This window comes from Neodiprion virginianus, chromosome 2, assembly GCF_021901495.1.
Source record: "Neodiprion virginianus isolate iyNeoVirg1 chromosome 2, iyNeoVirg1.1, whole genome shotgun sequence".
In the NCBI taxonomy this organism is placed as follows: domain Eukaryota; kingdom Metazoa; phylum Arthropoda; class Insecta; order Hymenoptera; family Diprionidae; genus Neodiprion; species Neodiprion virginianus.
In genome coordinates this window covers 15,870,377-15,897,749 of record NC_060878.1, presented here as the reverse complement: position 1 = coordinate 15,897,749, position 27,373 = coordinate 15,870,377, and the positions used below count along the sequence as shown (strand labels likewise).

Genomic DNA, 27,373 nt, shown 5'->3' with positions numbered 1-27,373 from the left:
CGACACCCTCGGGTACTGAACTTCGGGCATATACACAATCCCTAAACTATGTACACGATTCATGTTGCACCAGGATTAACCAAGTGAACTTCTCAAGGATTCGCGATATTAAGCGGTCTGCATTTTGTTTACTTGGGTCGAACGCGTTTGTTGGCTGGAAAATTCTTAGTTAAACAGTCACCTCGTTGCCTTGATGTTTCTCTTGTTCTTTACAATTGAGGTGGAAGTTCATTATTTGACTGTCGAGTGACTCTTAATTACAAAGATTAAAATGATTGACAGAAGTTGTCATTGAATTACTTATACGTATACCAGATTTGCTAAGGATTTTGAGAAAGGACTTGAAATTTCGATTTCCTGCTCGTCCTAAGCCCTGAAGAAAGGTTGTTCAGTAGATACCTTTTGACTAACTTCATGATTTGAGGCACTGATAAAATCCTTTTCTTTGTTCCAGGTGAGTACGACGAAATTACTCCCAAGAATAAGCTTCAATATCTCTAGAGTATGAATGATTTACAGGAGTACACTGTAACGGTCGAAGATGCTGGTGAGTAATGCCATAATGGGAAGGAAAATTTATGACCCAACGTGTAACTGATTTTTAATTGCACGGTTTCTTCGGTAACATTTTAAAACGGAAATGGAGTTAAAATAGAACGGTGATAAAATGTTTCGAGGAGTTTCCAAGAACTCTTATACTAACAGGAACTAGTGGACTGTTTGGATTGTCGATTAAAACACGGAACTGAAGCTTTTCAACAAGTTCATTTCGCTTTTTACTTCAAAGAGATTTCCTTCCGAAATTTTTTCCTAAGGTTTATACCCACTCGAGACGATCAGGATTTCGGGGGATGAAAGTTATTGCCCGTGAGTGATTTACGGGAGTGCTGGCGTCACGTGTTGTTCGATAAGAAGAAGATGAGAACGTGTGGAGAGTGTGGATCATGATCAAAAACGACATGGCAATACGTGAGGGTTGAAGTGTTCATAGATTCGGGATAAATATGGTGGAAAATGATGACACCGTTTGAATGTGCACGCGCATGTAAACCTGTTGCTCTAAATGTTCCTTGAAATTGAAACGATCTGGTCTGGTGCGCCGTTCAGACAAGAGATCCGGATTTCGTCCGCTGCTTCACTTCAATTCCAACTCAATTCTTCCATTGTTTTAGGCTTCGGGCTTTGGGGTACGGGTTATCTGGCTTCCGACTACGCAGTGTCTCCTCTTCTCTCCTCCCCGTTTCTTATTCGATTTCAATGGCTCACATATCGAGCAAATGGAGCGGCGAAATCTTTCGACGTTTGCACGTCTCCGAAACCCTAGCTTCGCGCTGTTCTCAAATCCTATCCATCTTTCTCTTTTGTTCTGAAATCTCCGAAATAGTTCCACCGGCTTCTGAGATCGCCCGTCGACCTCTCAGGAGTCTTAAGTGTCTCTGCAAATAACAACTAAAGTGCCAAACCAATGGTTTCTTGGAATATCAAGCCTTTCGTGATAGGTTATCAGGTGTCGTTTATCATGTGACCACCACTCGTTAGTACGATTTCATAAAAAAGAATAGAATTTAGTGGAAATTTGTGTCAGCAAATAATGGTCAACGGTGAATGATGTATAGAATCTCAATCCTGCGAAGCTACAATTTTCAGCGTTTCAGTTTTCACATAGAAGGCGAAGATGAAGGATCGATGTGAAGAATATTACTGAAAGGGCAACAGGTAGCGAAAATGCAGACGTTTTTGTACGGAAAAGCGCCAGAAATGAGAGCTCGCTCATCTTTCAAGGTATCAGTTCACGTCACCGTTCCGGATCCGATCGCCAGGCCGAAGCGAAGAACGATGAGTTCCAAACGTGGTTTACAGGAGTGAGGACTATTCAATGGTCTTCAAAATCACGTTAGGCAATTTACCGGGCTGATGAATAGCTAGAGTCGTGATTTGGTGAGGAATTCGATGAAGAAGGAATTGTTTTCAAAAGAGACGCTATACACTTCACAGCTGTCGGTTCCTTTGCCTAAGTTCGTTGAATCTCGGTTAAGGGCAGCAGATTTAGCATCGCGTGGACGAAGGCAATTGCCTGACCGAAATTCTAGGCAGTAATGAATTATTATCTGACATCTTTCGAGCGGCGGGGGAGGAGGTTAATCTCCGGGTGTTCGCTGCTAATCCGTGTAGGACAAAGTGGTTTTAATTCAGCTCCTATTCTGCAAGGCTCATAATTACTCCCTGCAGCTCCATAATTGCATATATAATGCACGCAGCAACGTTCGTCGCGTGGCGGGCAAATATTAATCATAAATATGGTGAGACCCAGTGAAAATCTTTCAATCAGAATGTTTCCTGAAGTTCTTCGAATTATTATGGCATGTCCAACCTCACAGAATTCACAGTTTTCATCACTTTCACTTCGGACTCCTACGTGCCTGCGCTCTGTGACTCAATACAAATTAAATTCCCCCCTCCCTTTGTCTCCAGGACTCAGGGAATCTCTGTATTGCCAGTACCCTAATGGAATTGCACATTTCGTGTCCCAGCTTCAGTTAATTCAATTATACGTCCGCTCTGGAGTTGATTCCAATTGCCAACATCGTAGATACTGATGAATATTTTACAGTGCCATGCACGAGCTACGGAATAGGAAATTTGTTGCTAGTCGACTTCAGCCCCGAATAACGTACATGGTGGACATCGAAACAGAAAATTAAATGAAAGAGAATTGTCTTTGGTCACGTGACAAGTGGGCGAGTTTTGGCTTAGTTAAATGACGCGGTATAACCAATGGCGCTCTAAGTGACATTAAGGTTAATTATTCCATTCATAATAGCGCGGCTTACTCGACGATACGTTTTATACTAAAAATTAAAAACAACAAGCATAGCAAGATATAACTTGATGATTGTTAGTTATGTAGTTATAAAATTCTCTGGAAAGTTAAAGTAATTACCATTTTTCGTGTTTAATTCTCATATACCATAGTTAAACGTGTAGATGGTCACCCATTCCATTGGGCAATGTAAATTATTCCTGAAACAACGAAATGCGTAGCTTTGAGTTTTTAAAATAATACTGATTTGTTTCTCACACTGAGAAAAAGAATGTCGAGGATCTGACTATTTAAATATTGTACTAATTTCATCTGCGAAAACAGTTGACATCACCATTCTTCACAATCAAGTTAAGTCATTTCTATTGCTGAATATCTGTGTTTTGTATTCATACAGGCATTGTTAATACTGACATAGTTCATCCAACTACGTTAAAATGCTGTCGTGAAATCTCACCGAAGTTCAGAGTAATTTTGAAACAAAATATTTCTTTCGCACAGAAGAAAATCTGCTACGTGATTTGGGCGTTAAATAAATCCAACAGGTTGAAATAATAACAGTGATTAGAATAAACAACAGATCACGGTTGGACTCTGCGTACGAATTCATGAAAAATCGTTTACCTCTTGTCGATCGTACATATTATTCAAGGCTTAAATGGGACATAAAAATTCTGTGCCTGCAGTGTTGTTTCAAAGCCGACGCTTTTAAGCGCCTTACACAGAGATTTAACGAGTTCATTCTCGCACGGTCGGCGATTAAACGCGGAATACGCGCGATGATGCGATCAATACTCGATGTATGAACAACTCCGTGAGATCTGCGACGGCCCGTGCGAATAGGTATTCGCACATGATCCGTTTGTCTGTGCATGCGTGCGTTCAGAAGCAGTTTGTAGGCAACAGGTACTTTCCCCTGACTTCAACAACATCACGTGCCGAACGATCGACATGAAGTTCAAAGTTCTTTCTCGAAGATGTGAGGAACTCGTGTTCGAATAACTCCCCCATTCCCCTTTCTTTTTAGAAAAAATGTCAAGCAGTGCGTTTTTTATGCATTTTCTAATTATGATGACCGTGCCCGAGGTGGTTCAAATCCTTTTAAACGTTCTCGTATGCCAATGATTCATATACCATTCTTGGAGTCAGGCTAAGTCTGATCTTGAGCACTGCACTTATGTTTACTATGGTTTGGGTTACAAGTCCATAAAAATTCTTGTGGTATTGATTGTAAACTATCATGGTAGAATAGCATAATCGAAAAAAGACGGTAATAGTACTGGTCAAGCTGAAAACCAGTATTCAACATAGTGCAAGGGTCATCTTCATAGACTGGTATTGTGGCCTTGGTGACTTAGATGACGTGCTCTGAAGCAGTCAGTCCGAATCTCTTTGTTCCAAATCTGATATTGCTTCGATTGAATTTCACTAAAGAGTAAATTCACCTTGAGACTAGTATAAATTGATCGAATATGAGGGCAGAATAGTCAACAATTTGTGATCAGCGTTGTTAATTTGATGGGCCTGCAAATTGGCTTGAGGCTCGTTGTTTCGAGTAGAGGAATACCGTGGATGTAAAAGCTCAACGAGTTCAGTGACTCCGAAAAATTGGGTATCGCGAGGTTCGCATGGAGAGGTAGCTGCATGCAGCAGCACTTTAAAAAATCAGCGATGCGAAAAATCGAATTAACCATTGGTGGCACTATCGCGCAGAGCTGTTTTCGAGCATCGCTTGAACCCTGCTTTACAACAGTATCTCGACGATCTGTGCTAAGCGCTTGTAGATGCACTCAAACACGCCGCATAATTTCAACGAGCGAAAACGCCACAGTTTGACTCTTAAACAAACTGTTATCATGCTCAACTACTGACCTCGTTAACCCGTCTAGTCTCAATGATTATTACGGAGCATCGATTATGGTCGCATTGGCGTAGACGCTTAGTGTTCAGAAGCGATTGCTGGAGTTTCTCTCTTTATTAAAGGAATAAACGTTTTGGATTCCTCTGGTCCGAGTCTTGGGAAATTATTATAGATTGATACTACTGTCTCACAGCATGCAATATTGCTGCAACATTGCGACAATATTTCTATGTTCGGACTGAAGCTGCAACGTTATAGGGCTATTATTGCATTGCTGCATCCTCACATTTGCTCTTTCAGATCAATCTGGAAACGTTGAAGCAATATTTCTATTCTTTTCTATTTTTCAAATATTTCATCCAATTAATTTGTTGATTTCGGAAATTTATGCACAGGAATGGGTACACTGAAAAATATTTCGTTTGTTACAGTAACTAGAAAAGTTCAGTAAAACAGGTATCGTTAATAAAACTGTTTGAATATTGTTGGAATTACGGAAAACGAGGTACTCGTAACCATTTTGCGCTATCGTCGATCCTTTTTTGGTAATTGCAACGCAAAATCAGTTTGTGAGGTTTACTTTACTTTTTTAGTTAAATAAGGCTTCAATATCAATTTATTGTTGTACAAGCGTTAAATTTTCGCAATGGTTACAAGGAAATATAGTAACAGTGATGATAATGAGAAAGAATAGTAACGGATACTAGACTTTCTAGCAACAGCTACAAAACTAATTTTCATTTCGTACCTAGAAATATATTTTTCGATTGTGGTGAGAAATGAAAATAGTTAAGAACTGTGCGGTAACCGGAACTAAAAATTTCTCTGAGTGTATCGAAATGTTTCTACATTTTGTTGCAGCATGGGGGAACCATGGTGCGATAAAAGTGCGGAAATATCTTTGAAGCATCGCAAACTTGCATTGTTTCAATGTTTCTAAAGTATTTCGCGACGTATTCGTTACATTTCGAACGTTTCGAAGCCTCGTTAACGCGGTGCTTCTGCAATATTGTGTAACGTATGTAAAGTATTTTGAATTTTGTAAAGTTGCATCGCCACAATATTTCGGAAATATTTTGCAACATGTTTCGAATGCTTCTGAAACACTTTAGAATTTTTCCGAAGTATGAATTAAGCCCAGTAGAGTGACGCCACTGTAACGTTTCTCCGATATCGCATGCAGGGTGGCTTCTTTTTCCATGATATAACAAGCTTGGATAATTTCATTGCGATGCCGAATCAATAGCGTCGTATTTTTCATAATGTTCTAGCGAAGTTCCACAGACGAAGTAAAAACTGAGACGTTTTACTGCGCGATGAAGTATGGAGGTACTTTTTTAGTCAGATCATATCCAGGGTATTAGGATGCAAGCCAAGTGTGCTTCGTTAGAGTGTGCCGTTGAATTTTCATCCTTGAGAATTACCGTCGATTTCTCAGTGGGAATTGTCCTAGGAATACTAAACCGAATATTCTGGTAATCATGACACCTAAAACGGTTTCTTGGCGAGGGTTGAGAACGAACGAAGGCGCCGGCAGACAGGGAGATAGAATTGTTTTTGTTAATAACCTTGGTCGTCGAGTCCTCAGCGGAACAAGAAGTGTTGAGATAAGCGGGACGTCGTCTCCTACTCCAGAGGTAAAAGGCACTTCGGGAGGTTCAGCCCTGCGAGAAAGAGAAATATTGCCGTTGAAGTGATAACTAAATTCTATATCCGGAGGTTTTGCGATCCACGATAGCGTGTTGACTTCCATTAATTTCCTCGAATGCTGAATACCTCGCTTTTCTAATTCTTTTTGCGTCCGCTGCTTTATATCCCATTTCGCGGCGCCGAGGACTGCGGCACCGAAACCTAACCAAAGGGCGATTGCCCGTCACCCAGAATTAATGAATGAATATTCATGAGAATCGATTTTTTTCAAAAAAGCTTCGGGAGCTGCGGAAAAGCTCCCGTTGCCACACGTGTGAATTTCATCCGTGCGGCCCAATTTTACCCGGGAGCTTAAAAGCCCGCCAACCATTATTCGTCGAAGAAGTACGTTGAGGCAGAGCATACAATAGTGCCAATATTGAAAAGACGAGAATAGGAAAGATGAGAATGGATTAGACTAGATGAAAAATCGTGAAACACGAATACTGTTGGTCTCAAATTTCCAAACAGAAATCGAAACAGCGGACACAGTGCTTTGGACAGTATTGACGAACCGGTTGTAAATATATGTTGGAAATCTCATTTGTAAGAGTTTAACGAAAAATGAGCTTCGAAAATAAAGTATAAGAGAAATTTACCTTCAATTCAACAAGCTCAGATGTCTTTCCGCTGAAGAACCATTCGAATAAGAATGCCCGGCCAGACTTACATCGAATATATCCGGCATCTGCATAATTCTGATTTCACCTGCTTCTTTTTCCCCTTTTTCTCCCTCTTTCTCCGCTTTCTCGCAGCTGATAAGATTCAGGCATTTGGAGTCTAGACTACGCAATGTTCTCCTCTCCGTGCTTTCAATTTGAGCTTCAGTTTATTCGCAGGTATTCCCTGTCGGTTATTTTATCCAGCCCTCATTTATACAAGCCACAATTTTCGCGAATTACGCGAGTAGTATTAACACAGTAGGCTATATCTCTCACGTATTGCAGCCACGTGACTTTAATTCAAGGCTTGAAATATTTCAGTCATATCGCAGAAGGTTTGTACTTTGACGCACAGTTTCAAGTTGAAAAAATATTCCAGTTGCGTCAATTTAACTCAAGGTTCGACATGTTTCAGGTACGTTGTAGTAATCTTATACTTCGACGTCGAGTTTAAAATGTTGCAAAAATATTGTAGCAATATTACTTTGTAAAGTTTCGAAGATTGCAGCAAAGATAGAGTCGAAGGCAATTCAAATATTGCTTCATTTCGGGAATAACTCAGTTGGAAACTTCAGAATATACAATCGCTCGATAATCAACTGTAAACGCATTTTTCAGATAACTTATAATAGCCTTTTACGTCGTATTATCAATTAATTGTAGATTGACTTGTCTATTTTAATAATAATCGCTCAATTCAATTTTTTATAAAACTGTTTCAGAATAATTACGTAAATTTATTTTTAGTTGATGCGGTAGATAGAACCGTTAACCTTCATGCAATCGACGCGGATTTCCCAAACTCAGAACTGATTAGATGTTGACTTTGATCGGTTCGGTATTTTTTGAATTATTTAAATAACGAAATTCCAACAAATTAAATGACAATGATGATATCTTGAGGATGGATGAATGGATTTCAATGAAAATTTGTACCGTGAGGTTTTTGGATTTTGATGAAAATTGTTATTCGTCGGTTTGTTTTGTGGCTCATGTCGAATGTGAAGTCAGACTGCGAGATTCAAAATGGCGACCAAACATTGTGGAAAAAAGTCTAAAAGTATTCCGATTTTGGTTGAAATATGTAGGCGGAGGTTTTGTGGTTCACCGATAACGAATCCAAGGTCAGACTTAAAAAATTTGTAATGGCGGATCCATTACAGTGATTCAGAATAAAAAAAAAAGTTTTCACGTAACATTTGAATCGGATATTAAACTTCATTTTTCTCTATAAAGTTGGAACCAACAATGTAAGAACGGAGAGTTCGAAGGCTGGCTCATGGCCAGTCTAAAGCCGCTTGTTTCAAACGAGATCCGAGAGTGATTCATTATTTTCCTTGGAACAACCGGGAACATAACTACAGTCTTCTAATTATTATCAAAGATCCTATTACCCTGTCAAAGGCCGTCCTCCTCCACGAAGCGCCAAGTGGCTAATAGTAGCTAGGAGGTAATGGCAGGTAATGGTTCGTAATAGAACTTGGTGAGTGCGCGTTGTAAAACTGGCAACTCTGGTAGCGAGTGCCTCTGGTAAAATTCGCTCTAATTGATTTCGTTTGTACCTGTTGCAATTTTTTTTTTTTTTTTTTTTCTCCATCACTCCACCGACTGGAGCAGCAATTTATCAGATCTTGCACAAGTTTCATGCGCCTTTGTCATTATCATGTCTTGTCTCAACGCGATCAAGATCGAGCCGATTTATCAGAGCTTTGATTTCATCCGATCTGATCCGCTTACGACGAGTTCACAGCGAGGATCAGATTCGGCATTAATAAGGAGCGCATAATTGTTCACACCTCAGTGATAATCTTCAACATCGCGAGCTTTCGGATGCCGCGAGACACGCCGATCGTTTTGGGATTGGGAATTTGAGGCCTGCCTGCTTATCATGCAAAGCGATGTATAGATCCGTGTATAACGATGCTAATATACCTGTAAAACCCCGTGACAATCTACCCGCACCTCGCGAAGCTTCGATTTACGGGCTTCTAGTTATTCTATGAGTTTTTTTTTTTTAAATGTAAACCGCAATCGTTGTGAAAATTTTCTCTAAAATCATGGATGGATTTCGAAGAATTTTATCTCAACTCGGAATTCTTAGATACGAAAGAGTCCATTTTTTTGAGGAGTCAGATAACCGTAACGTACCGCAGATTAGTTTCAACAGAACTAAATATTACCAGGAATATACCTTTATAGAAATTGAAAAACGAACAGAGAAAATCGCTTTGCAGATTGTATCTAAATTGTTCAAACCTTGCGCAAAAATATTGTCAACCTTATATACAGCAAAAAAAAAAAAAACAGAGAAGCAGAATCAAAAGCTAAAATGCAATCTCCGCAAAATCGAATTTCGAATGACTAAGAAATTGAAAGTCAAATATGAAAATCAATGTTGTTTTGATATAAAAAAAACTCAAAGGTTTTATTTCAGTATGGGTTTTATTACAAAATAAATGTACCGTCTCGGATCAAATTCCGAAAGATTCTCTAAATTTGGAATTTGCTGACCGAGTGCTCGACGAGTGAATCAATTTAATGCCGCGGTAACATTTCACCAGGATGTCAAAAATGTCGAGAGTTTTTCGCAGATAAATTTTTACCATTCACTAGCGTTCCTTTCCGTTCAACGATTGCTGATTCCTCTCCGCTGTTCTGTTATTCATTGTCGTTCCCGATTATTCGGCATTTAATTCGAAACCCGCAGTCTTTTGTCCGTTTCGTTTAATGAGTGGTCGATGAGGCGCGGAAGCTCGTTAAAAACCGAATTTTCACCGGGTTAAACGCAGGAATGGAATATGAAAAGCGATGGAAATTGAGGTGGTAGAATAATGTGAGACGAAGAGGAGAGTCGAGTCGGAAGGCCGGAGCAATCAATGCTCACGGTTGGCGCTAGTGAGGTGGGTGCTTGTGTTTTCCATTAGGAAGGAAAGTTGACGAGCACTCGGCGCGCTTTCATCTCTTTCTTTTTCCCTCTCCCTCTCTCTCTCTCTCTCTTTCTCTCTTTCTCTCTTTCACTCTTGAGGAGAGGTCGAATCGCCGGTGAACAGCGAAGGAGGCTCTAATTTATTCATTCGCGAAACGTACCCGCCCGGCTGGGGCGATTGGGAGTGATATAACAAGCGAACAACGAGCATCTTGCATAATTTCGCGATTCAATTATTTAGCTGCACCAGCCTCCGCCTCCGCATCCACCCTCCGATCCCCCCCTCATTTTTCTCAGCCCAATTCCTCACCCTCCTCCTTGCTCCCCCTCCCTCCCTCCCTCCCCAATCCCGCCCTTCCTTCCTTCACCTCACTTTTCAACGATTTATTTATCATTTTTACACCCTGCTGCGTAGATAAATTCAACCCCATTCTGTCTGTATGCAGCTTCCGGTTCACATCCGACAATGTATGATCGCTACCTCGCGTTTTTATAACCGTGAACGATTCGACGCCGCCTTAGGGGTGCCCATCAGTCCTTAGGCGAGTAAATCGTTGAAGAGAAATTTCGATTTGCTTTCGATCCAGCTCTCTGATATCCCGTACTTTGGGATATAATTTTACTCATTCTCAAAATTCCTAATTCACAGAATTTTACATACATGTACAAAGTAATCGGAATGAAAAATGTTTAAAAAAAGAAAAAAAGGATCTTTTAATCATTTTGATAAATCATTTAATAACATTATGTAGTTTCCCGTTGTTTTTATTATCTTCTTATTCTTTTGTTTTTTTTTTTTCACTGTTCCTGAATTAACTTTTCTTCAGCGCAAAGATATTGATGCAGTTCGGCAGAAAAGTTGGACACGAAGAATTTTTCGCACGAAATTTCTTACTACGTGATTGAAAGTGAGTGAAACAGTCGATCGGAAAAAACCATACAAGCCGTAAGCACTGCGGGCATTTTTTTTTTTTGTTTTTTTTTTCTTACTGAATCTATCAGGACCTTTTTAAATTATTATCCTAGATCCTGCTAGAAAGTTTGCCTTAGACGTGATATTCCAAGCCCGTCTCTTTATAGCGGATACATTACATTTACCCTGTGTAAGATATTTTGGCACGAACCTGCGGAAGCTCATTCCGAAAGCTCGTCCTCTACTCGAAGGACGTTTCTATGTGCTTATATTTCCGGATAACGTTCAATCCAAAAGGAATTTCTCTTCACGACTCTGGTATTCAAGTCAAACCTTGGAATTGTTTAAGAAATATGTAAGATGATGACACATCGAAGAATAATACCAAAATATTTTAAACGTAGACAGTTATTTTGTTTACAAGGAATATAAATATCGTTCATTCCAGATTAAACGCTGGTACGTGTCTTTTTTTCTGTGTATGGACTAGTGGAGATTTTTCTAGACATATTTCGAGGAGAAAGAAATTTGTTTTGAGTCAGAAATCAAGGGGCAAGTGACGGCAAATGTTCGTTTTACAGTTTGCGAGAGTTTAAACTATTGGCTTTGCAGTTTTCAAGTGCGGAAAGTGAAGGAAAAGTCGGTTTTTACAACGGACCTGCTAGTTCGCAGCTCGAAGCACAAGGTCCTCGAGAAGTTTGGACTTGGGGTGGTTACCTAGTACCTATAGGTTTACTTTCAAAGAAAGTTGAAGTTCTTTCTCCTCGCGTTGTATATATGCGAGGTTATTATATTTACGGAGACGAGAAGTGGTGCTCGAGAAGTATAGGCTAAGATTAAATTGGCCTGGCAAGAAGGAGAAGGAGGCGGTTAAATTGCCCGTGAAAAGCCCGAAAAACTTGATATTTCAACTTCTGTGTAATGAATCTAGCCCTCGTTACATAACCACTCGTCATGAGTGATTTGTAATTTATATTCTTCTAACAGGAGCGAGGAGAGCGTCCCTTTCAGAGATGCTCAAAACAAGAATTAAACAATATTGCGAGAACGTTTTTACCACATTCAAGTATTTATTACCATTTTATTTGAAAGAATATTACAAAACTACGACACAATGTACCTGAACGTTATTTCGAACCTCTCAAAGTTACGTTACGGTAATATTTCTGCAACTTGTGCGACTTATTTGAAAGGTTTAAAACCAGAATAAGTTGCACGTGCAACAATATTTTTGTAACCTTGTGAAATTCGCCCGAAACATGCCAAATCTCGAACTGTATCGTCAGTACCAATGTACCTGCAACATTGTACGTTGCATCTTTAAAAGCGATGTAATTTCCGCTGTCGCAATATTTTTCAATATTGTGTAGAATACCGTATTTTAAATTTATATAACCAGAATATGTTGCATTGCTGCAATGTGTTTGTAACTTTGTGCAAATCGTTTGAAATATTTTAAACTGTGATAAGTTGCGTTTCTGCAATGTTTCAGCAATATTTTGTACCGAATTTTAAATATTTCACACTTTGTACAGATACATTGCTGCAATGTTTCTGCAACAATGTGGAATATATTTAAAATATCTCGAATCTCGAAAAGTTGCTTTGCTGCAATGTTTTTTAAATGTTGTCGGATGAATACGAAACATTTCAAAAATTACGTTGCTGCACTGTTTCTGCAATATCGTGGAGTGTATTTCAAATATATCGAACCTTGAAAAGTTGCTTTGCTGCAATGTTTTTGAAATGTTGTCGGATGAATACGAAACATTTCAAAAATTACGTTACTGCCCTGTTTCTGCAATATCGTGGAATATGTTTCGAATATCCCGAATCTCGAAAACTTGCTTTGCTGCAATGTTCTTGAAATGTTATCGGATGAATAAGAAACATTTCAAAAATTACGTTGCCGCACTGTTTCTGCAATATCGTGGCAAGTATTTCAAATATCCCGAATCTCGAAAAGTTGCTTTGCTGCAATGTTTTTTAAATGTTGTCGGATGAATACGAAACATTTCAAAAATTACGTTGCTGCACTGCTTCTGCAATATCGTGGAATATATTTAAAATATCTCGAATCTCGAAAAGTTGCTTTGCTGCAATGTTTTTGAAATGTTGTCGGATGAATACGAAACATTTCACAAATTACGTTGCTGCACTGTTTCTGCAATATCGTGGAATGTATTTCAAATATCTCGAACCTTGAAAAGTTGTTTTGCTGCAATGTTTTTGAAATGTTGTCGGATGAATACAAAACATTTCAGAAATTACGTTACTGCACTGTTTCTGCAATATCGTGGAGTGTATTTCAAATATATCGAACCTTGAAAAGTTGCTTTGCTGCAATGTTTTTGAAATGTTGTCGGATGAATACGAAACATTTCAAAAATTACGTTTCTGCCCTGTTTCTGCAATATCGTGGAGTGTATTTCAAATATCTCGAACCTTGAAAAGTTGCTTTGCTGCAATGTTTTTGAAATGTTGTCGGATGAATACGAAACATTTCAAAAATTACGTTTCTGCCCTGTTTCTGCAATATCGTGGAGTGTATTTCAAATATCTCGAACCTTGAAAAGTTGCTTTGCTGCAATGTTTTTGAAATGTTGTCGGATGAATAAGAAAGATTTTAAAAATTACGTTGCTGTACTGTTTCTGCAATATCGTGGAATATGTTTCGAATATCCCGAATCTCGAAAACTTGCTTTGCTGCAATGTTCTTGAAATGTTATCGGATGAATAAGAAACATTTCACAAATTACGTTGCTGCACTGTTTCTGCAATATCGTGGAATGTATTTCAAATATCTCGAACCTTGAAAAGTTGTTTTGCTGCAATGTTTTTGAAATGTTGTCGGATGAATACAAAACATTTCAGAAATTACGTTACTGCACTGTTTCTGCAATATCGTGGAGTGTATTTCAAATATATCGAACCTTGAAAAGTTGCTTTGCTGCAATGTTTTTGAAATGTTGTCGGATGAATACGAAACATTTCAAAAATTACGTTTCTGCCCTGTTTCTGCAATATCGTGGAGTGTATTTCAAATATCTCGAACCTTGAAAAGTTGCTTTGCTGCAATGTTTTTGAAATGTTGTCGGATGAATAAGAAAGATTTTAAAAATTACGTTGCTGTACTGTTTCTGCAATATCGTGGAATATGTTTCGAATATCCCGAATCTCGAAAACTTGCTTTGCTGCAATGTTCTTGAAATGTTATCGGATGAATAAGAAACATTTCACAAATTACGTTGCTGCACTGTTTCTGCAATATCGTGGAATGTATTTCAAATATCTCGAACCTTGAAAAGTTGTTTTGCTGCAATGTTTTTGAAATGTTGTCGGATGAATACAAAACATTTCAGAAATTACGTTACTGCACTGTTTCTGCAATATCGTGGAGTGTATTTCAAATATATCGAACCTTGAAAAGTTGCTTTGCTGCAATGTTTTTGAAATGTTGTCGGATGAATACGAAACATTTCAAAAATTACGTTACTGCCCTGTTTCTGCAATATCGTGGAATATGTTTCGAATATCCCGAATCTCGAAAACTTGCTTTGCTGCAATGTTCTTGAAATGTTATCGGATGAATAAGAAACATTTCAAAAATTACGTTGCCGCACTGTTTCTGCAATATCGTGGCATGTATTTCAAATATCCCGAATCTCGAAAAGTTGCTTTGCTGCAATATTTTTGCAATGTTGCCAGATGAATATGAATTATTTCAGAAATTGCAAAGACGCATTGCTACGATGTTTCTGTTGAATATTGCGCGCTTAGTGAGCTTAGGTATAATTTCCAGCAAGGAAAACGCGCTGGCCAAGAATTAATTTAGCAAGAAATACCTGCTGGCTGAGCCGTAATAAGAAAAGGTCTCAAAGAAGGAAACGGTGCACAAGGAAGGATATCCCTGTGAAATAAAAAGTTGGAGAATCCTCTCTCGGTTCTTTTTTCCTGCCTTTACACCTTCAGCTCCTTGTTTTCTTTTCTTCTCTTACCTTGATCCTTTCACCTTAAATAAAATAGTTTCATTCCCTGTAACCTTACAACCACCAGCTTCTTCCTCTTCTTTGGTATAAGATTTCCTAAAGCATATTAAAATGAGAAATTTTTTCACCCCGCCTCGCCTCGGTCCCTCAACACGTTTCACGTATTAATATTTCACCTCCGAGCAAAGGCGTCTGCCTTCTTTACGACCGCCTTTATTCCTTCAGAGTAATTAAAGGACCTGGTCTCCATTTCTTTTATGCCACCTTCACTACTATTAATACAATAGAACCCTGCATTCGTCGACTCATCGTTTGTTCTCCGAGGATACAAGTCCGCCACCCAACGTATCGTGTTACAATGTTGTACGGAATTAGAGTTCAATGTGCAGTTTGTTGCACATCCTCTCTCGACTTCATTGTGATTACTATTCCCTTGATTTCAAATTATCTCTGTGATAAATTAAAAGCAAGAAACATAAATAGGAGTTTGGAACTCGTTTTTTGTTCGACTGATTTTTTTTAAATTTATACCCAACAATGTTTTTTCGAGATCCTTTCATTCGGTGAAACATTTTCTCAATCACACAAAAGTGACGTTAATTTTTTTTTATGTTAGCGTGAGAAAAGTATTTTTGCGCACATCGTAAATCGTTGATTAAAAAATGTGATGGGAATCATCAAGAGAATAAATATTTCAACCATATTAAAATAGAATTATATGAACTTTTAGACATTCAAGACAACGGGACAATTTTGATTGCATTTTGAAAGGATAACTTCATCATGAGAAGGCAACACTTTACATACATTATTGTTTCTTCGTTGGTTGATAATATTGTGAATCATAATGATCGAAGAAAATCGGTCAAATCATTCGCAATTTGTGGATTTATTATTTTTTAGGAATGATTTATCGATGACTCTGTTTTTATTTCCGTTGGTATGCCGATTTTTGAATGTTTTAATAACTTGACAATTCTGAAATTGGGGAAAGCGAAGAATCCCATTTTTATAATGAAAGTTTTTCCGATTCAATTACATGAAAGTGAAATTTATTTGAGACTTTTTTTTTAAGTTTACGAATTTAGGTGGAAGGTTGCTGAGTTGAAAATCAATACAATTGGTATCAATTTAACTATGATATAATCACATAATAAGCATTTCTTAAATTTAGAAAAAATTCAATCGTAACCTTAAGCGATTTTCCAGAAATCGTAAGAAAAAGAATAATGAACTTATAAGCAGCAGCTAAGATATCAATTTATCGTTCCGAATTTCTTTAAAATAGTTAAAAATCTATACATTTATTTCGTTTTACTTGACGGTGGCTTATATTGCGTTTCGGAAACTTTTTATAAATTATCAGAAACAGATTTTTTCTTTTTAATAGCCAATCCAGTATTACTATTCGTCGATCAATATTAATATAAGTCAAATCCTGAAGAATCGAATATTAAACAATACCAATATATGATTTTTAAAAAAGTGTCTAAATTATAAAATTGTAGAAAATTGTCTTCTGAAAAAAATCAGCCAGACCAAAGTAGAATCGAATGAATTTGCGAGATTTTCTACAGCATGAAGGTATTTGAAATAAAAAACTGATATTCAAGGCTGGATTTATAAAAAAAATTAAAAAATTGTTCAAAAAGTATTTCTTTACTAAAATACAGGTATTTTGACTCGATCTTTTGATTTTAAGGTGAACGAATTAACAAAAAAAAAAAAAAATTTCCAAATAAAAGTCAATTCTATAACTCGCAGTGAGTATCTAATCTTTCTACTAAAGTCTGATTGTTAGAATCCAAAATCAATGCCATCGTATTATTCTTCATCCGCGGTCTTTTCGTCAAAATTTCCTACACACGTTTCAAAATATTTGGCAAAATTTCTACGCGGACAGCGGAAGAATTCCTGGTTATTCTACCCCGCAGTAAATCAACAAAGCTGCGGCTGTGTTCTGTGGACAAGTTGAGTGTTTACCTCACACAGGTTCGATGCAGGCAGCCGGCTTAGTAAAATTCGAGCACTGGAGCATGAATAATGTGGGATGAGCGCTTCGTCGGCAAAGTGTAAACCAGAGGGAAAGAAAGAGAGAGAGAGAGAGAGAGAGAAATAAACAGTGAGAGAGATAGAAGGCGACTTCTTATCAGCCAATAACACGACGGTTTGCGTCTTCGCAGATTTCGTCCGCTCCTCAGTTCTCGGTCACGCGTCGCGACGCTACGCTGCTCAGTGCCGGTCAAATTTCGAGTTTTCGAGTAATTTTTCAAGCCTAGGTATCTCCTCAGCATATTCTTTTTTTTTTTTTTTCCTTTCTTCTATAATCCTTCATCGCGAATCTAGTGCGCAGTGAAAAAGGTGCTCGTGCAGTTTACAGTTGAAGTTTTTTTCAGAGAGATTCTAACACGGTGAGTAAATCTAAGCTTTATTTCTCAAGTAATTATGATTCCTAGCTCTGCTAGCTTTTTTCGCCTTTTTTTTCTCTTCAATTGATTATCGCGTTTCTTCAAAATCGAAATTTTCACAAGATTGAAGTTGGTAACGTTAGCGTAACAAAAGCAGATTGAAAAATATTGCTGTCGTACAATTTTAAAACGACTTTCAAGGAGTTGGCTTTTCGAAATTTGAACGTGTTTTCTTTGTTACGATTACACTAGCTGAATTTCAGACAATGTTAAGGATCGAAGTTACGTTTTTTTCCTAAACGTGAATCGTTGAAGTAACGTTACTAACTTCAACCTCGTAAATGTTCGTATAGTGTAAAACGAATCTCGTTAAATTCAATTTCATCGGATCGAAATTTCATCCGGTATTGAATTTGATTAAAATGACCGTTTGCTTTTCTTTATTAGCAATTTTTCGAAAGCCGGTATTTGCGTTTCAATACTCATATTGATACGACGTCGCTGCAAGCTGTAATGTTAAATTTGTCGATGGAAGCTTTGAACGGGTGAAAGAAATATATCGCCAAAAGCTCACAAAGGGAAATGAAAAACAAATTTCCGTTGGTTCCGTTCTATGCACGTGAATTTCGCTGAGTTTGTAGAATACGAGGACATAACAGGGATGGGGATATACACAGATGAATGTGAAATACTTCGGTATGAACAATTTTTTAGCTACATATATGTTCTTTACTGTTCACAGAGTTCGAATCACTCGATAAAAGTGTAAAATACTGCGACGAATAATACGAAGCCTGGCCATCTTCGTCGATAAGTTTTGCCGTATAAAAATGAGGTATTCGCTCTTTCTCGAAAGTTTCAAAAGCAGGAACATGACGCCTGCGCGATCTCTTGATCTCAACAACAACAACATGCAGCACATGGAATGGTAAGAAGGCTTCTTTCGATATTCAAAACTACTCGCACGTGAGTTTTAAATTGTTGGGAGAAAAAAAGAAACCCCCGTTTGGAAAAACTTCAGCAATGCTATTTTTGCCAATTGTGATGAATATAAATAAAAAAAAAAAAAAAAAATTCATGCTATTTAGCAGAAAGGAATCTAAACAAATTTGAATGAATGAAGCGGAGACACCAACAAAATGAGGAAAATTTTTATAATTGTATCGTTCGTAATGAAAAATTCATTTTGTTCGCTGATGAAATTCCCGAAAATTTTCCGACAAAAATTTGACAAATTTTATTTTATAATGTAGTTGTAACTCGCAAATTCAATCGCAGACTTCCTCAACCAATCGACTCTTATCGATCCTGTAAAGACTGTTCGTGAAACTTTTTCCAAATTACAATTGGAATTATCTGTGACGAACAAAATATGCCCTTAAATATTAGAATCAGATACAAAAAAAAAAAAAACACGATTTGTTTAATCATTTTCAATGCTAGTATTTAAATAATCTCTCACACGGTACAAACGTTGTTGGATTTGTGTTCACCATTGTTAGCGCTAAGAAAATTGCTGGAGATTTTTTCAACCGTTTCTTATGTTTTAATTGCTGCTATTTTTTGTCAACTTCGTTTCTATAACCTTAGAGACCACCAGCTGAAATCCTCCATGTATTATATTACATCTATTTCTGTATTGTTATTTACATTTGTAAGACTTATTGATATAATCGCCTGACTCTGGCGAAAGTATTCTTGTTTCGTATCGTTGGCACTTAGCGGTCACGTATTATTGTCGCTGTGTGTTATGTTTATTTGTATTCAGATTATAACCGTCTCAACTGATGAAGAACTTCTCGAAACGATGCTCAAATGTATATATTAAGAGAATGCTATGAGCAGTCGTTACCGACCGAGTGAAATATCACTTGTGTAGATCATTACTTATGCGTACGTATCACCAACGCAAAAAATCTACCAATGGCGCCATTCTACATGCAATGTCGAACAGGAACAGCCAACATTTTTTTTTTTCTATTTCAGCGAAAATAATGCCAGAAATGTATACCTGAAATAAATGGTGGTTGAATTACAGAAACTCGTATCATGTCATTATTGTTGGGTAAAATACAACTTTTTTCACATAATCGTAGTCGATATTGTATGTAGAACGGTGCTATCAGTAACGTTTTTTGTTAGTGAAGCGTAAGTGTACGCAACACTTGGTCCGTCGGTAAAGAATCCTTACCGACCGAGATCAATATGAGTTATTTGGACTATGAGAAAGATTGACTATAGCATACGGTTAATACGAAGGTATGTGCACTTCGGAACAATGAATCTGAGACGGCTCATTTTTTAAACTAGACAGTCATGTTGGCAACACAGAGAAATCTACAGCGCCATAGTCGGGCGAGCGCGAAACAAACTCAATCTCAATAAACATAGCATAACCCATGACCGTCGAATCTAACCTTAGAATACGTTTCAATCTAACAAGTCATCATCCCCGCGGTATTCTAAGGTTAGATTCGATCATGGTCTTTACTTACAGCTCTTGAAACTCATCGAAATTTGCGTGGTTGGGGAAATACGCTTACGGTGCATTTTTCGTTTTTTACGCTGCCGCCAGTTCGTTCTGAACTCCCAAATTTTCCAAATGTACGTAAAAATTGTGAAAATCGCATAAGTAGTAATAAGACAATAAGTGGTGTGCGACGATGAACTATGCCGAAGCCATGTGTTGTCCCGAAATGTAGAACCGGCTACAAAAGCGAAAAAACCAAACGCTCAGTTTTCTGGCTTGTTTCATCAAAATCTTATTCAAACTCGTTTGAACCGATAATAAGGTCAGACAGAGATGACAGACCTGTTTCCATCTCTTTCCCAAACAACCTCATTCTACCGCCACGCCTCTAGCGGACCCAACGAGAATCAAATGCTATTTCTCAAACGTTCAGCCCCCACCACTAGAGTTTCCAGACCTGTATGTAAGACTGTGGACTCGACAGTCGTGGGTTATGTTATGTTTGTTGAGATTGAGTTTGTTTCGCACTCGGCCGACTGTGGCGCTGTAGATTTCTCTGCGCTGCCAACATAACTGTCTAGTGTAAAAAATAAGCCGTTTCAGATTTATTAAGTGTACATTGGGCTAAGGTTAGAAACTAGTGAGTCAATTATCGTGATACATATTATTCCTTTCTGAGAAATTAGTTCTTGATCATTGGGAAGGATAATTGAAAAGAATTTCCAGTTTACGTGATAATTCGCAAATGTATTTTATGCTTCTTTCAAAGGAAATTTAAAAAAAAATTCTCACCAAAAACTTGGCGGTCATTCGCAAGCAAAAATTACAGTTCAATTTAGCTTATTATTTCGTACAATTTTGTAAATTATGTATCTGCAATTCAATTATTAACGGTGTTGATATGATGTATTCGGTCAGCTTGATTCAAAAAAGATTATTTTCTTTTTTTTTTTTCATAGAATATCGGTTGTTAAATTTACACCAAGTCTGATTATCGTTATTCCAGAGTAAAAATTTTACTCTACGAATTTAAAAGTTGATACAAACAGATATTTTTATGTAACTCAAAATTTGCAAATGAAACCTGCACAGCGTGAGAAACAATTTCACCAAAAAATTCTTCTTCGAAAAATGTTTTCTGTCCCGGAAGAAATTTGCAAATAAGAAGGTTTTCATTCATTACGAGGTATGCAAAAGCACTGACTGAGTCACGCGTACTAAAGTAACGCCTCAAGTTGAAACTGTATTATACTTGACGGCAAAAGTATATCTGTATTTGTGTATTTATATAAAATGGATGTTACGTGTATACGTTATATACCTACCTGCTTTCGGTTTTATGTCCCTGAGAGTCTCTTATATATTTGTACATATATACAACGTTGAAAGTCGTTCTGAAAACTTTTAACTTTGCCAGGCAGATTACAAAATTTTTTAGAGCCCTGAAGAAACTCTTGACTCTTTTCGTGTTGTCATGTCATTGTGATGATGATGATAATAATAATGATAATAATAATAATAGTAATAATAATAATAATAATGAATATAATGATTGTCAGTTTTTATCTTTCCAGTCGCAGATGTGATTTTAGTAATTCCATTTCTTCATATCTTCAGGCAACACGGAATATATTTTTTTTCCTTACACTTAATTTGATTGTTGATCATAAATACGTGATAAAATATTCATATTTCAAATTTTTAATTCAACAGTAAAACAGTGAAAGTTAGAATAAAGTTGATTTGGCTTGACTTGATTTAAATAATTTCTCAATGTCACTGAACAACTCTGAAAATCATTCATTTGAATGGATAATATCATGTTCAGTTTGTAGTAATTAATATTATTGCATTATTTTTAACACCAGTCCAAACGACTAGTCTTCAGAAATATGTAACAGTAAAATATATTTCCATCAGTATGATGTGAAAATTTTTTATTATTACGTATTTTTTGAAGACCATCTTGGTAGAAATAGCTTCGTCTTAATTTCGGTAGTTCTAGCGAAGTTCTCCTGCTGTTTTTTGGCTGATTTTAATGATTCATTCAATACATTTGTAAATTTGTATGATAGACGAACGTTGAGCTTTTCAATATCACGATGTAATCTATCATATTTCAGATTTCGAATCCATTTTCTTTTCGAGTCATGTCACAGAAAAGGCAAAAAAAAAAAAAAATGGAGAAAAAGACGTAAAATTTTTCTTCGGCTATAACTCAACAGTATAGAAAAAATATATTTCTAACAGTGCGACTTTTGCAGGGTTTGAAATATCGTAGAAGTATCGCAGCAATTGTTACTTTGCATATCATATATCATATTTCTTATAGACTGCAGCGATGTTTTTACCGTGTTATATGCAACGTGAATAATTTTATATGTGATATGCATTTTGCAATAACCCTACCGTAACCCCGAGGCACAGATAAAGCACTTTCCTACGTACCTGGTGTTTGAAATTACGGTTTACGTTATCACGGCTTGTTGGTGAGCATGACAAAAAGCGAATTTGCTCGGCACCTGCAGGAACCGGTGCTCATCGACTGGAATGCAGATAGCGTTGCTAAACCGGTGCCTCAAAACTTGCCCCCCTCAACTCCTGCCACATGTTCCCTCTCCACGTTGCCGGAAACCTTATAGTCCAGTCGAAATAGATCTCAGTTTAAAACATTCGGAATATGGCTGCATTTTTGTGCACAAGGGGTTTCGACCCTAAGAAACTCAAGTCTGAAGTCGTTTTTGAAGTGCATTGCTGACGTAGAACCCAGCAATATTTGACGTTTTTCGCCGTTTTCCTCAAAAACTGCTATCGATAAATGAAAAATTACTCGACCATCGTGTTGAGCGGAAAATTCTACACCGAATTATGTCCTCATGTGTCGAACACTGAGTCAGATTAACGAATTAATAAAAAAGAAATTGTTTCACAAAAATTTCTCATATGCCGTCGATAAGTAGGATTTCTTTTTTATTGATAGGTTAATCGACTCCGTTTCTGACATATGAGGACATAATTCGATGCAGAATTTTTTGGCTTATAAGATGGTCAGATCATTTTTCATCTATAGATAGCAGTTTCTGAGAAAAACGTAAAAAATGTCGAATTTTGCCGTTTTCACTATACGCCGGCTATGCAGCTCAAAAATTACTTCAGATCTCAGTTCCCGAGGGTCGAAAACCCTGATAAAAAAAAAAAATTCAGCCGTAGTCCGAATACTTTTAATTCAAACCTATTTTGACTGCACTGTAATAATTAAATCGACTCGACCGGCGAAAGAGTTGAAAAAAAAAGATGAGTTTTTTTCAAATAAACCTTGGCAACGTTATTTGTGCCAATGATGGCCAACAAATCCATATTCTATATGTTATAGAAATGATTCTGAGCAAATTTGACTAACAAAATCTGAGATATCAAGTATTTGAGTAGAGATTTTATAATGACAATTGATCAAAAATGATTAAGCTCGACAGGATTCGTTTCTACAACGGTTGTTTGTACAAGAAGTGTAGCCTAACTTATTATAGCCTTTGGATGTGATCTCATTTATTCCAACTTTCAAAGTGCCGAAGAGCAATTAAACGCAGAATCCGGACGTATAATTTTAAACTTGTTCGACTAACTTTTCTGTAGAAACGAATTGCTTCGAAATAGTGTTATCTCACTATAACCAAACAAAATAACGATAGAAGGGTTAATTAAAATCAATCGAATTCGCCAATTTGTATTCAATGCAATCGATATAATTTAGTTAGATGTATTCGCAGATTTTTTTCAAATCATCCTTTGCGTAGTTGAATTTGCCCGAAGAATTTTGATTTCATACCAGCGTTACTGTATCTGATATAATTAACTCCTGGCGTGAAAAATTAGTCAGTTAATTTGTCGGCCGAGATAACGAAATGGACTTCTCGACGTAATGAAAACCGTATCGTCATTTGCTTGGCAAATTTAAACATTACGATAACTAAAGCTGTATAAACTGGTGACAAATAAAATGATAAATTCCACACTTTGATTCTCTATGAAAAGTTTTCTTTGTTAGCATATTCTTAATCGATTCTCTGCGACCTTGTTGACATTTTCTAACTTTCCAAGTAAATATGTTCACATATGCATATATGTGTATAATTTCTAGAAGAATAATATTCGTTAAGAAAAATGCGTCTTTTTAGATTATTTTTGTTTAAATATTGGAGATGAAAATGAAACCCTTCGTCGAACAGTTTTTAGATATTAGTTTTGTGGAGATGGAGTCTCGAGTTGGTTCTGCGACTTTTTGAATATCTGTTGTGTCGGTAAATCTAGTACAAAAATGAATTTGAAGCATTTTCGTCGGTGTTTTTTTTCCGCGTCGTAGCCAGCATTACCGGTTTGTTACAGTTGTACTAAATCTAGTACGTTCTTAGATTCCTTAATACGACACCTTTTTTCAATCTACCACGTTTTTTGATTTCATCACCCGAATACGAAGAAGACTCAAAAACGCATGAAATCCCTAGTTTATTTTCAATAGCTTAATCGAAAAAGTGAACTCCCAATTCTCGTGTTGGACTGGATATTGTTGCTTTGTTGTTGTTAAGATAAATTAATGCGTTGATCAACAAAGCCAAACAAACCAATTTGTCGAACAACAATTTATTAGGTTGAGTTGTGTTGGGTCGAACGAATTTTCGATCAATTGTTATCGTCAAATTTCCCGCAAATCGAATTCAAAATATGTGAAAGAATATAAAAACTATCGTTTTACTGTACAGTTTTATAAGTCAAAGCTGTGATATGGTACGTTATAAACAAAAACTGTGACGTTCGAAAAAAAAAAAAAACAACAACAACGAAACACCAAAACTTCTATTTATTTATAATTCAGTTTGTTTATTGTTGCATTTTTGTTCAAAAATGATACAATTCAGTTACATACAAATTTACTTATGTACTAATCAATTTAACGATATAAAACTTTGGAAAACTGAAAGTAGGAGAAAAATTTGCAAGTTTAACTCTTCAATATTCTCTAATATCACCTAGCAGAGGCTCATCAGTTCTTTAATATAATAATCATTCAGGTGTTCAAAAATATAAAATAGTTCTAATTTTTCATCAATCAAAAGTAATGAAGATTCTCTTCTTCTACATAAAAAAATTTTCACGTTCTGTAAGAAAATGAGAAAATATTTCCCCCCAATATTTTATATCGACGACAGAAACAATTGTTTCTCATTGTCAGTTTATGTATTTGGTTATGAATCATTGATCTATCAACCGTATTATTATTTAGTCCTAGCTGAGCAACGAATGACAAACTTCTGTTATCCAGGTTGAACAGTATTATTTATTATCTACTCTATTTGATTCGACGCGACCACGAATTTAGTACAAAAATTTTAAATCTAATCTGGTAAATGAAGCTGTAAAATGAAGCGAAAAATTGACGAATAAATTCGTACGCGTTTGTAATTAATCCCCACAATCGTACCTCAAGAGCTATCGAGCCACGAAATTGGGGCTGTGCGGTGGATGAAACCGGAATCGTTGTCGCGGAGGACAGTTATCACTTATCAGGGTCGGGTTATCTTCTGTTTAGCGCCATTGTGTCGCGTAGAGGGTGATAACGAATCAGCGTTAGCAGGGGGGCAGGACAATGCCGCCACAGCTAGGCGCCGTGAGGGGCAAATAATTGAATTAAAGTCTGATAAGGTATTTTGCCGCGCAGAAACATCACGAAATTTGGAGCGCCCTGAATTTACTCCAAACTTTCCCAAATTATCATTCTCGCACATCTTGGTGAACAATTTTTTTGCAAATGGTGGAAAAATTTCACGTGTCATAGTAACTAGAAAAATTGAGTAAAACGGATATCGTTAAAAAAAAAACTGTTTGAACATTGTTGAAATTACGAAAAACGAGGTACGCGTAACCATTTTGCGCTATTGTCGATCCTTTTTTGGTAATTGCAACGCAAAATCAGTTTTTGAGGTTTACTTTACTTTTTTAGTTAAATAAGGCTTTAACGTCAATTTATTGTTGCGCAATCATTAAATTTTCGCAACGGTTACAAGAAAATATAGCAACAGCGATCGTAATGAGAAAGAATAGTAACGGATACTAGACTTTCTGTTAACAGCTTCAAAACTAATTTTCATTTTGTACGTAAAACTATATTTTTCGATTGTGGTAAAAAACAAAAAATAGTCAAGGACTGAGCGGTAATCGTAACTAAAAATTTCTCTCAGTGTACTCAACGGATAAGTAATTATTGCAATAATGAAAAAAGGAATATTGATAAGCAACTTTCCTTTACTGAAATCCAGAGTTGCGATATTTTGATGTTTTGATTTATATCCATTAATATTTCTCATCATTTTTGCATCGGTGAAAGATTTTTTCAATAGAATTGCCTCATTTCGTGATTTATTTTTTATAAATTGTGTCACTTGGTGTCATTTCGTTCCAGCGTTTCGCTTGTTTACACTTACGTGCTTTTATTTTTTCATTTTTCTCAGTTTGACGAATCGATCAGATGACAGAGTATTTATCTAGTCGTCAGATAGCTGATCAACTGAGTAAATATTTACGAACGTGCAGTATTATAATTGACGATCGTGTGCACATATGTATAACTGAGTAAACATATATATAATAGAGGCGCTCCGCGTTTGCTTAATTTACTTCCTGCGGAATAATAATAATGACAATTCATTGTAATTGATGTATGCGGAAAAAGAGCGAAGAAGGAAAGAATTTAAGCCGCGTTATAAAGCTGCTGAATACATGTACGAGTATATAATATATATAATGTATATGCAATGTACATGATGCACATTTTATTTTCCGTTTATATAGGATTTACATACGATTGTTTACATGAAACTCGTTATTGATGACTTTATAATCATGATTGATATTCCGATGTTATATACATAATATTAATATCGAATATAGGGATTTGCCGTTTTCCTCTTATCACGTGTAATTAATGGCTGGCCTGGTATTAAGGCAACTGAATACCATTTCATTTGCGTAATTCTTCATCAAATAAAGCCCTCGATTCAGTTCTCGTCAAAATTGATCGACGGAGTGAAAGAAATTAAAGAACAAATTGGTTTAGCAGTTTTATGCACGTACCGTTAAATTTTCGAATTATGGTACAATAGAGTCAATTCTTTTCTTTGTGGAATTTGTATTTTAGAAATTCATAGTGTCCGTAACAGAGTATTTTGATCATGATTTCAGACCATCTGAATTTTATATTGAACATTATTTCCACAATTTTTTTTAAATTCATCTCAAGGCTCAATGATCAATCTCTTCATAGAAAATTGCACACGTATCTGAAATATGCTGGTAACTGAATTCAACAGAAATCTGGAAACTTGAATAGAATTGACAATCATCCACTAAAGTTTAATTCAAACAAAAAAAAAAAAAAATAACCTTCAACTACTCGACGTTGATTTTGTTCAGAGTAAATTTTTAATGGTCTAAGCGTCCGGGTGTAAAAAAAATTTTTATGTTTCTATAATTTTCAGCTACACTCGAAATACATGGAAATATTAAATCAATGTTTCTCCAATGTTACATCCGAAGTTGCAATGTATAAAAATATTGTAGCAATTTCTCTGTAACATTGCAGC

The 27,373-nt window shown here is 36.6% G+C and overlaps 1 protein-coding gene across 12 annotated transcripts in view; it reads left to right on the top strand.

Moving 5' to 3' along the window:
- Positions 1-27,373, top strand: part of LOC124297845 (CUGBP Elav-like family member 2) — a 374,143-nt gene that overhangs the window by 101,140 nt on the left and 245,630 nt on the right. The window contains exons 1-2 of one of the 12 annotated variants that reach the window (XM_046749182.1): positions 17,091-17,272; positions 18,012-18,197. The exons of the other annotated variants lie outside the window; for them this stretch is intronic. Coding sequence (XP_046605138.1) covers positions 18,100-18,197 — 98 coding nt within the window. The 5' untranslated portion in view covers positions 17,091-17,272; positions 18,012-18,099. Of the gene's footprint in view, positions 1-17,090; positions 17,273-18,011; positions 18,198-27,373 lie in introns of those variants that run through there. 12 annotated transcript variants of the gene reach the window in all.